The 12,090-nt window shown below is 39.3% G+C and overlaps 1 protein-coding gene across 6 annotated transcripts; it reads left to right on the top strand.

The window, feature by feature from the left end:
* Positions 1 to 2,951: 2,951 nt before the first annotated feature.
* Positions 2,952 to 10,486, top strand: spdef (SAM pointed domain containing ets transcription factor). Of its 6 annotated transcripts, none has more exons than XM_029826961.1 (6): positions 2,952 to 3,188; positions 7,202 to 7,645; positions 8,262 to 8,459; positions 8,997 to 9,044; positions 9,174 to 9,281; positions 9,613 to 10,486. In XM_029826961.1, the coding sequence occupies exons 2-6, from the start codon at positions 7,204 to 7,206 to the stop codon at positions 9,789 to 9,791; spliced, it is 975 nt and encodes a 324-aa protein (XP_029682821.1). In that variant the 5' UTR covers positions 2,952 to 3,188; positions 7,202 to 7,203; the 3' UTR covers positions 9,792 to 10,486. The 6 variants fall into 6 exon arrangements, with proteins under 6 accessions (XP_029682821.1, XP_029682819.1, XP_029682820.1 ...); XM_029826959.1 differs by having other exon boundaries at positions 9,147 to 9,281; XM_029826960.1 differs by having other exon boundaries at positions 8,994 to 9,044.
* Positions 10,487 to 12,090: the final 1,604 nt, after the last annotated feature.

The following is a 12,090-nucleotide window of genomic DNA, read 5'->3' as shown; positions in this document are numbered from 1 at the left end:
CAATCTGTATTTGTTCTGTCACCATTTCCTGCTCCTTTCTGCAACCATCCCAGCTGTGCCTGGAAAGCCTATTTTTTGTCTCTTTTTTGTTTGTTTGGTGTTCTTGCTTGTCATGTCACATATAAGGATAAGTTAGTGGAATTAGCATCTCAAGACTGAGGATTTGGAATTCACAGTTATGAAATAAAAAGACATTGTCATATTTTTTCTTTTTTGTCATTGAGCAAATGCTCATTGCTGATGATATAATCAGATTTTACTCCATTTCTCAGGGGCAACAACTTTGCCCTGAAGTCTTAACTGCCTGGCTTTTGTTCCCACACTGATGATTCAGCTCATGAAATGGCATCAAACTGACGATTTATCAGCTTCACTAATCTGCCCCCATTATCTGGTTCTATTCCAACTTTGCAACTGTTCACATTATCACAAGGGGAAAACCATGTTTTTACCATGCCTGCATCAGCGAGCAGGTCGCATTCTGAAATTATATTGGAGCATCAGAATGTTAAGGTAACCTGATCACAAACTGTCATAACAAATGGAATAGTAAAGATTTGTTCACTGCTAATTTTCAAAGGGAACGTATTTAAATGGGGATCAGTTTTCCAATGTATAACTGACTATTTAGTTCAGCTGTTTCAATTAATAGAGTTGTAGATGCACCATAACTGCAGATAATTCTGATTCAGTGAAAAACTCGTTTCCAAATGGACCACAACCCAATTATACCTGCAGAACAGTTAGAAAAGCCATCATAACACAGTGGCTGACAGTGTGATATTCACTCTCCCAGTAACTCTTAACCCTATAAAGCCTGACACATCAAAAAATAGCCAGAAAATTCTAATTTTTTGGAAATTAGATGTTTATTGAACCTTTTAACAAAATCCCAAATTTTTTTTGATTTTGTTTATGACATTTTTTTTGTATCAAATATGATACATTAGGCGATTTCGGCAACTTTTAGCTCACGACTATGTTAACTTTAGACACAAAAACAAAGTTTGCCCATAACATTTTGACAATATAGAACATGAACAACAACATTTTTCTCTTTGGTTTTTTTGCATAGCACTTTTTAGCACAAGAGGCACACTGCAGCCTCTTTTACGGGGTGGTGTTGGAGTTGTTTCTGGAGAGGACAGTGGTCTGCCACACTTGATTTTGGTTTAGAAAAAAGAGACGTCTCAGAATCTCGCGTATCAAATATGATACAAGCGGCTTTAAAGGGTTAAAGGATATGGATGTTTATTGACTTTGCTAAGACAAACTCAGGTGGGTCAAGGACACCTGTTGACGGTCAGGACACCTGCATAACAATTCCTCGTTTCAAGACATCAGTGCACCAAGCAAGGCTTTGTGTGCGATATCCAGTCCGTTGCTTCCTTTCGCTCATTGTCTTTCAACCATGAAACTGTTTTTCTTGTGTCACAGAAAAAGTCAAAAGCGAGTTGAAGAAACTGCCATGCAAATTTCAGTGACAGGTTAAGCTGAAAGCAAATGCCTTTTTTCCCCCTCCGGTAAAGTACTCTAAGGATTTCACTTGCACAGATTATTAGGGTGCAATTTGTGTTTGCAATGATGCAATTTAACTGTGGCACTACGTGATTAGAGTGCAAAAAAAAATGAAACATCAAAGGTGACATTTTATTCTCGTGAAAAAAGGGTGTCGTCAACTGAAGTTTGATTTGGTGTGTGTTTAAACACAGAAGTCAGAAGTCTTGACGCAGTTTGTGCATGCCCTTTCTGGAACTGACAAATTAGTATTCTGTTCACCCAGGCTATTGATGTTTTACTCCTGGAGAAGAGACAAAATTACTTAGAAAGACCAATGAAATTTAGAACTAACCAGTAGTTAGCACCGTACATTCACAGTAGAATTAGAAATGGCTTCACTGCTGTTCTCCCAGTTGCTATGACAAAGCCAGACGTTTCAAACTTACAATGGACCATTTTACCAACACATTAAGTTTCACAAGGGCAACAGTGATGAAAGTTTGTTCATCTGTGCAAACATCAATATTAAAAAATGTGTTGATAAAATCTTTGCGTGCCAATTTCTCTGTCTCTCTGTCTATCTGTTTCTCTGTCTGCCTGCCTGCCTGCCTGCCTGCCTGCCTGCCTGCCTATCTATCTATCTATCTATCTATCTATCTATCTATCTATCTATCTATCTATCTATCTATCTATCTATCTATCTATCTATCTATCTATCTATCTATCCACACGTGTATAGTATAGTATAGTATAGTATAGTATAGTATAGTATAGTATAGTATAGTATAGTAAGCAAAGGAAGTTTTATATTTGAAATGTAATAAGTTCAGTTTATTGTATACATCACAGTTTTACATTATTTCTATTTTCAATGATGTCCCAAAAATAAATTGACATCTGATATCCATTCAAGTTTCTGCCTCTGCTTGGGTAAGTCATAATTAATCTTTGTGATGCAGATCTGGCACAAATAAAATATAATCAACTGGTTTTGTTTGATGATTTTCTTAACAAATGAAACATGATTGTTTTCTTTGTTTCTTGTGTTGCGGCAAAAGTTAGACTATTTGAACATCTGCATCTGATATCTAATATTACCTGGCATCCATTTACTAACAACATGCACGTTTATTTTGATTTATGTTTGGGCTTCCACTTGCAGATGTCATTTTCAATTAACATAAGTACAAATTAATAATTCCTCATCATTTTTTTCATTATTATTTCAAAATCATCATTAAAAAATATAGTATAGTTCATTATCACCGGAGGAATGTCAATTGTAAAATAAAAGTAGGCAGCTTATATACAATCTTTAGCCTCTGGAAGGTTGCACACACACACACACACACACACACACACACACACACACACACACACACAGGGATGTGTGCATAAGTAAACAGGGCAGCCCTATAAATATAAATTGCAGTCAATGGTGCTGGAATTCCATTGCTCATTCCCTTTCCCTCATCTCTGCTCTGTACACACCCCCAGCAGGTGCTATCACTTGGGGTTTAGTTTACAGTTGTGCTTTAGGCTGTCACTTTCAGGTTAATTGCACTAGAGGACTGACCCTTAAACTCTGAAGCACGCAGCAAGTTTGGGACAGAGTGAATTGGTCTTCTTCCTTCCTTCCTACCTGGCTGCCTGGCTGCCAGTTTGCCTGCCTGCACCTCTGGCCTCAGGTAACACCTCCATGAATTAGCTTACCTTTCTTCAACTTGAATAGACATGGCATCAAGTCAGATCTCCGCTTGTTCCCTGTGTGATGTGTATCTTTAAAAAAATAAACTAAAGAACTGGGTTTTTTTTTTGGGGGGGGGGGGGTTCTTGGTGGGGGTCAGGGGGGATTGGTTTGAGGCAGTTGGAGAGTGATGTTTCGTTGGCCGATTTTCTCAAAATCCATGTTGTAGACATGAAGATATACAACTTGCACATTAACATAATTTATCATCCCATCTTGAGCAGAAAATTTATAATTTTAGGCCTATTTATTATAACTTTATAGTTAATCTGTTTGTGATCTTTCAGATACAGATTAAAACAAAATGATTGCTACTTAAAATGTTTATTTGGGGTTTATTTTACTTCATCGCAGTTATTTATAGTATAATCTTACAAATAATTATACAATAAAGGCATATCAGACAATTAAATGATTGATAATTATTCAGCATAATCTCAAGCTTTACTCAACGTTGTAATAACTGAGCTCTCTGTAGTTTTGTCATTCCAGGCTGCTTTTGTGATTTTAATAAAGTAGGTTTCATACAGAAGAATAAAAAGAAAAAAGGGTCCAGAAAAAAGGTTTGGAAGGATTTCATAATTACATTGCCTAAATTGGCATCCACTGAATGTGGATTATCTTCCTGACTCAGCATAAAGCAAAAATCATCATAAGGGGTAACCAAAGCAAACCAACTCCACTATCTTTTGATTTTTTTGTGCATTAGTATTTGAAATTCCTTTTCAATTCACCTATTCATGCTTCAATATATTTATTGAGAGCATCCATGGAGTTTATATGTAAGTTTTAAGGTGACACCATTTCTGAAGATCATCTACAGTTTTTGTGCAGCAACACATCTTTAATTATATTTTCTGACCACTGTGAGATTTGCATAATATCAGAGACTAACAGTAATAACAGTTTATACAACTAATACAACCGATGTTGTGACAGCTGCCATCAACAGTTAAAGAACAATAGAAAAGACAGAATACATAAAAGATGCAATAATTTGTTTGGCCAAAGCTTATAATGTGAACAATGCACAACTGTGAATATGAGAGGGGATCTATGGCAGCAATTACCAGATCCTAATAACTTCCTGCTATCCTCAGTCTCCCCCCACCCAGCATTGGTAATATTGAGGGAACAACATGTAGATGAGGTCTTTTTTACTTTTCTCTGGAACAATGACATCCATAGCTTGACCAATTTTCCCATGAGAGACAATAACAAGGAAAGAGTCTCTCTTTTATGTGCACAGAGCAAACACTCCTTTAACACTGCACTCTAACACACACACACACACACACAAACACACACACACACACACACACACACACAAGCTTTAAAAAAATAAGAAAAAACTACAACAGCAAGATCTTATTTAATAATATTAGTTTTAAGAACAAAATAAAAACATGGTTTAGAGTAACTGTGGTGAACAATCTGTTTCCCAGGGTGGACGTCTGTACAGAGGGACTCCAAAACCTGACTTTGCTGAGTAAATGGCTCTAATACTCCTGAAATGAATATCAGCATCTTGACCAAACTCATTTAGAGATCAGTCAGGGTCTTAATCCCTCTCTGCAGGGGTATGTGTTTGTGTCTTTTTCTTGTGCCCCTTCTTCCTTTTGGAATAAGGTAATATGGCTAAATTTGCTTTGCTAATGGGCTTAACGCAAGCTGTTACAGAGCAGAGTTAACACACAGCAGCTGCGCAGGCTGGATGCCAATGCCTTTTAATCTGACTCCTGAGTCTTGACGGGGTGGGAGGGAGATGTGGGTTAGAGTTTACCAGAATTTGCGAGATAAAAGGAATGCTGGTGGTGGTTTTCCAGTGGGGGAGCTGAAGACTAAAGAGACTTTGATGGAAAGCTCTCTCATAATAGAAAGATAAGTTAAGTTTGGAGAGAAATGATTTTGGTTATTAATTTTGTTACATTTTGGATTAAGCTAATTTGAAACTAAAAATAGCCATAGTAAAATAAAAACTACAACATAGCTTGTCTCAAATATATATTTATTATTTGCACCACTTATTTGTCTTATTTTTCTCTCTACCTATTTTAAAGCCATATCCTTTATGAATGAATTTATAGGGAATCGAGCTGCCTCACACAAATAGTAAATCATTCCAATCACAGTAGTGTAGATATGTATGACACAGGTTGCTCTGATTGCAACAAAATAATTTGCTATCAAAGTGGTTCAGTTAAGCTCTCAATGCTGTAAATATTTTGTCGATATTTCACTGTCAAACTTTGCAAAATGTGCATCCAAGTCATCAATCTGTACTTTTTTTTGGCACACTTTATTATGAGTACTAGGCAGGCTAGCATGGTATTTCATTGAGTTGAGGTGGGCACAATTACAGTCTGTTGACTGGTCAGCAGACAATTGAAACTGCTCTGCAATGACATAATAAAAAGCATCAAAATGCCAACTGTGTGGAAACTGCATAGATTAATTTCTGTTAATTGTACTGGGGTCTTCTTAAGTAAGTGTGTTAGGGGTGCTGTGCTGTGCAGGAATAATGGCACTATTTACAGTTCTTGAAGGTGCATTCTTTAACTACCAGCCTGCACAGCCTGTATTGGAAATGCAAGCTAAAGTATATATTTCTTTTCAAAATGCACACAGGCTATGTTGTGGTTAGCCACCTAACACATAGCCTGCCACATACACATAGGTATTTCTGGGGTCCTCTCTTGTGCTACTTTTGAATGATTTTTGCTCCAGGATACTGAGCTGTGCCATCTTACACATTTTATATGACTTTCTTTGCGACTTGACAAATATTGCCTCTCACTGAACATGTGCTCTGTAGGAGCACACTTCCTTTACAGTGGCATCAGTCCTAGCCACTGATAACAGAGTGTGTGCACCAGTGGTGTGCCTCCCCATATACCAGCTGTGGCAGCAGCTATGTATGAGTGCCATATGTGAGTTCTCACTAGGATTACGACACTTGCGCTACACCTGACGTCCATAAATGACGGTCATTTCCTCAAGATAAAGCTGCACACTTGTGTCTTTTTAAGTAAACACCTTGGTTCCTTTCAAACACTCAGTTCACCACATTATCTGACTTGATTAAAAAAACTCCAGCTGACAGTGGAGACAGAGAACTCCGGAGACTCTGAAAGGCGAGGCAGGCGGCAGAGGTCTCAATACCAGTCACCTACCCCCAAAGACTTCAGTCATTCTGGGCCACTGACCCACAAATAAGAGACTCAGTCAAATCCATTTTGCCCCACACCTATCAGCGCTGGGTGGGTTTTTACCCTTGAGGGTCATTTCACAAGCATTTCCATTAGCCATGGGGTTTTTAAAGACCCTTGAACAGAAGTCATCACAATTCTGCTGGTGGAACTCTTCACAATAGTCCTTCTGAAATAGCTACAGCTTCTTTAATGGAGTTTCTGACTCAACTAACCCTTTTACTGGATTAAAACTGAGAGAAAAGGTAGTGTACTTGATTCTTTATTACTGCAGTTTAAAACTCACGATTTTGTACTCCTAAGTGTCTATGAGCACGGTGCTGCTCATTGATTGGATGTATTTGGTGTGTACTTTTATTCTAAAGCATTGATTTCTTTGTATTTATTCATTAGATTATTTTTCCTTGCATTTGCCTAATGTTTTCTTGTTATAGATTACAGCCAATCCAGTATATTCCAATATTGCATTATGACTTGCAGCACAAATTGTGCTGTTTGTGTTTTAGACCTAGCATTTGGTTTATTCATTTAGTTATTTTTCAACATTTTCACTGGCTGAAAGCCTTAAAGATTATATCTGAAATTTTTTATGACTGCCTACATTTGTTGCCAAGGTAATTCAAAACATAATGTAGCAATGTCAATCACCTAAAATGTAATCAGATTTTTCATATGATTGAATTTCACTTTTAAAAAAATCAATGTACACTGTGGGACTAATTTTCTCAACGTGCCCTTGTCTCAGTCATGTCAAATCCAGTTGGCAGTTTATCACAAAGCATGGTATATGAACCGCGGCTTGGGATGACCGATGAATCCCTCACCGTCATGGAGCGAAGCAGGACTTCTGGAGAACCCTGGGATCCAGAGGAGAGCAAACCCAACATGGAAACTTTAGAACGTGGGGTGCCTGGGCTTTACCTCTCGTGCTTTGACATGCTGCTCACTGAAGATACCACCTGGCTCGTGAAAGTCTCAGATTCCTCTCAAACACTGACTCTCCCCATGGCACGCATGGCACCCCAGGACGAACCAGAACAGTGCCCTGTCATCGACAGCCAGGAGCAGGGCCTCTCTCCTGGGTTGGAAGGCCAGGAGGAGCGCTCCCTGGAGCAGGTGCAGAGCTTGGTGGTAGGAGAAGTGCTGAAGGACATTGAAACGGCCTGCAAATTGTTGAATATCACCCCAGGTAGGCCAGAATCTACCTCTCTATTCATTTAAAGCACAGAAATTATTTTCATGTCATAAAATGTTGCTGGTTTTAAGTGATGAGATACCGAGGGATATTTGACCTTCCAGTGGTTGTTTCCAATGTCATCTCATCATTTTGTGGCTAGTCCAGAAAACAAGAAAGATGATATAAATCATATCTTTAATGAAACACAGGCTGTTTGCCTGCTCCAGGATCTGTATAATCCTGACATTTAAATGAGGACTCCTGGATTGTTACAGTGATCGCTCTGTCTTGCTATCAAACGTGTACACAGTCTTAAGGGCGAGGTCTCCTCCTTGCAAAGCAAACAGAGTAAGCATTAGCCATTGTGAGCCTTTTGGCTATCATAAACCTAAGCAATCCTCAGTCATCTGTACTGCTGATCAGAGTTATGGTGGCATAAAAGCACGATTACCTTGTGCTGACAATATACATTTAATCTAAATTCAAGAGGCAGAACATAATTTATTCTGTGAAAACATGAAATAAACGGACAACTGAACCAACTGGACTGTAGGTCACTTCAACAAGTGCATTGTAATGAATCAGCTCACTGTAAGGAAACTTTCTCTATTATTGTTTTATTTTGTAGATCCTGTCGAGTGGAACACGGGGAATGTACAGAAGTGGCTGCTGTGGACTGAACATCTGTACCGGCTGCCCCACGCAGGGAAGGCCTTCCAAGATTTAACAGGAAAAGATCTATGTGCCATGAGTGAAGAGGAATTTCACCAGCGTTCACCACAGTGTGGAGACACACTACATGCACATCTGGATATATGGAAGTCAGGTGTGTTTGAAAATTTATTGAAACTTTGATTATTGTGTGTGCTTAGAAACAGTGTCAATGAACAAAGCTGCTCAATTAGAATGAATTTGAATTCATCTTTATTTATATAGCACTGGTTAAAGACAGGCAGGCAGGCAGGCAGGCAGGCAGGCAGGCAGGCAGGCAGGCAGGCAGGCAGGCAGGCAGGCAGGCAGGCAGGCAGGCAGGCAGGCAGGCAGGCAGGCAGGCAGGCAGGCAGGCAGGCAGGCAGGCAGGCAGGCAGGCAGGCAGGCAGGCAGGCAGGCAGGCAGGCAGGCAGGCAGGCAGGCAGGCAGGCAGGCAGGCAGGCAGGCAGGCAGGCAGGCAGGCAGGCAGGCAGGCAGGCAGGCAGGCAGGCAGGCAGGCAGGCAGGCAGGCAGGCAGGCAGGCAGGCAGGCAGGCAGGCAGGCAGGCAGGCAGGCAGGCAGGCAGGCAGGCAGGCAGGCAGGCAGGCAGATCGGTGTTTGAGCAGTACCAATTCATTCATTTAAAATAATCTCTACACATTGTTATTAGCAGCTGCCTGGATGAAAGAGAGATGTTCAACTGGAGATGAAAAAACACACGGTACGTTTGGAAGACATCTTCCATTTGGTAGAAAATCTTATCATTCTCAAAGCATGGTGAATGCACACTATGGTTCAAATTAATTTAATATATTTGGCATAGCTGATGAGGAGCTTTGGTCTGAGGCAGATTCTTCCTGTTCCGGTCAGCCCATTCATCTGTGGCAGTTCCTCAGAGAACTTTTACAGAAACCCCACAACTATGGACGCTGTATTCGCTGGCTTAACAAAGACAAAGGTATCTCATCTCCTCATATTTACATTTTTAAAATAGATGTAAAAAATAGAAATACTGATGTTATTCTTGGTATAAATTTAGATTCAAATATGGGATTAATTTAAACTGTGTAATACAAATTCCTTTGTTTTGTTTTTTTAGTTTACTTGTAAGAATATGTCTAAAATCTAAAAAGTTTAAGAAGAAAATACCTCATAAAGGAAATATTGCATTGTGCAGCATAACATATAAAATACCGTGTGTAAGATAACCTCCTTGGCCAAGGTAAATAGCAACTATAAGAACTTATGTTTCCTTGTTCTGAATATCCACTGTTTTCTTTTTCCATCAGGTATTTTTAAAATTGAAGACTCCGCTCATGTTGCAAGACTATGGGGGCTGCGAAAGAATCGACCTGCCATGAACTATGACAAGTTGAGCCGGTCCATACGCCAATACTATAAGAAGGGGATCATCCGCAAGCCTGACGTGTCCCAGAGACTGGTCTACCAATTTGTGCACCCAGTGTGAGGCAGGGCAGTATTGGGAGGTGTGCTGTGAGGTTATAAACCTCATCCAGCAAAGTAAACTAGCTGTCATGCACTAAGAACACCTAAGCCTTACGTGAAAATGCGTCATGAGACACATGCACTGACCAACCCCATTGGTACACATTTCTGTTTTCAGTGAAGGGAAAGTTGTGTGAAATTATTTGTGCATGAGAGGCGACAACCCAGTGTTACTGTTGGGGCTTTGTTTTCCTACTGCAGAATAAAACAACCATCCACCGTAAAGATAAATGCACTGTATTTTCATTTGCATGATCTGCCTCTTCTTTTTCCATTATATGTGATTTTTCAAATATTCCTTGGTGATCTGTTCACATTCAGATGGATATTTCAGAGAAAACATTTCATGAAGCATTTCGATCATCTTATCATTCCACTTTATGCTCATTTGCGTGCACAAGGATTTTCTGTCGCAGTCATACATGTGGTTAACACTGTTTTTGTTCTTCTTTGGGTTTGGCCCTGGCCGTTATATACACATAATCATACGAGATGGTTGTTTTTTTTAACTGCACTATGAATATAAAGAGACTGGTAGTTTGCTGTATCTAGTCCAACTGTATCAACAACGACAGTTAAATGTAATTTTTTTTAATAAAGTGTATATTGGCAAAATTACAGCCTATGTCATCAAGGAGCTGCATTGTGGAAACTGAAGTACTGCCTCTTATTATGTACCCCAAGTGCATCCCCTATTGTTTAAACAGCTTAAGAGGCAGGAACAAAATCATTAGATACCCTGGTTTTTATAAACAATAGTTTGCAATAGTTTATAAATAATAGTTTGCCTGCTATTATTCTGTTTTCATAATTCCCAGCTGGTTTTGAGACAACGCCGAGTGTAGCACGTGCCAGACGGGGAAGATGCAGGAACAAAGGATTTAAGATGTCAAACTGGGGGTGCAATTATGCTGTATGGTTTTTGCAATAATCCTGATGGAACTGCAGATTAAAAACAGCAGTGAAGCGGTAACAAGTTTGAGAACACGAGAAAGTGCTGACTGGTAAAGCAAACAACCGTAAGGACTGTGCAGTATGTTTGATCAGCCTCACCTCATGCTTCCCTTTAGCAGCAGTTTGTATTTCAGACCCTCTCTATGGCCGTAATCCAGTTGGAATCAATTTCAGGTTTTTTTCTGTTTTCACATTTTCATCTGTTTTCAGCTGGTCCCTTGTCAGATTTCAGACAACCAGTCCACTGTATTTTGCAGGCATGTTTGACTATTTAAATGTTTTTCCAGACCTTTTTAGTGATGTCACAGGTTCACCTAAATGTTCTCTAACCAACGATGACCTTGCAAAGTTTATTCACTATGCTAGACAGCATTAAAAGGGGGAAACAATGAGAGGAAAAGTTAAGTCCTAGTAGAGTCTTATCCTCATTGGGGCTTCAACAGGAAGTACCTGTCAATGAGGCGCCTGCGTTGGTTCACTCTCAGGTGAACAAGACCAGGCAACAGTGCTAGATACCGCAACCCAAACACTGATAAGTATATAAGTAGACTAATTTATGCTTCTATAGACATGTGCTACAGATGGGATGGTTGAGCTCATCTTTTTATTTCTTTTCTCTGTATTCTATTCAGTTTTGGCAGGATTTGATTCAGAAATTCCAAACATGCAGATATAAATTTTTCAGTACTGCAACATTGTAGTTTGTAATATAATGATGCACAAATTGCCTGTGCTACATGCAATTGATCTGTCATTTGTCATATTTCATTTAGAACACAGAAGCTTACTGCTTAATCATTCTCAAGTGTCCTCCTTAATGTCTGATTTTAATTCACACAAAACCCTGAAGGAAAACCGAAGATTTACAATGAAACTCATGTCTCATGTTAACTAAAAGGCCTCTTGTCCAGGGTCCAGTATTCAATTCATTTGAGGTGCATGTGTGTTCTTGCATTTGCTAGTACCACAATATACATTCTACTAGCAAACTGAGAACATTATTGAGAAGTGAGCAACTGGTCCTCATAATCCTAAGGGAATGTGTGGTTAATTGAGGTTAATTGAGATTTGAGATTTGAGAGAATTGATCCTGCAGTACTTGCTAAGAAAATAGTGAGCTGAGCGGGGGCTTGTGCTGCTCTCTTGTGGCCAAATCTGTTACAAGGTTTAAGTGCACCTCATTTAGACTACCGGTACATCTTTCTATATAAATATGATAAGGATTATAAGAAGGGAAAAAAGAACTTCCATACCCTCACTTTACTATGCAGACAGTCGTGGTCTCATTTAAATTATTTGCACTGATG

The sequence above is a fragment of the Takifugu rubripes genome, chromosome 19, assembly GCF_901000725.2.
Source record: "Takifugu rubripes chromosome 19, fTakRub1.2, whole genome shotgun sequence".
Lineage (NCBI taxonomy): Eukaryota > Metazoa > Chordata > Actinopteri > Tetraodontiformes > Tetraodontidae > Takifugu > Takifugu rubripes.
Note: the sequence above shows the minus strand (reverse complement) of the source record. Positions and strands in the feature narration are given on the sequence as shown.

Excerpts from the sequence above, each read along its gene's own strand:
- spdef (XM_029826956.1), top strand. The coding sequence starts at position 7,204 with ATGTCAAATCCAGTTGGCAGTTTATCACAAAGCATGGTATATGAACCG. Across the intron at positions 9,045-9,146 it reads TGGAGATGAAAAAACACACG|CTGATGAGGAGCTTTGGTCT; the intron begins GTACGTTTGGAA and ends TATTTGGCATAG. Across the intron at positions 9,282-9,612 it reads CTGGCTTAACAAAGACAAAG|GTATTTTTAAAATTGAAGAC; the intron begins GTATCTCATCTC and ends TTTTTCCATCAG.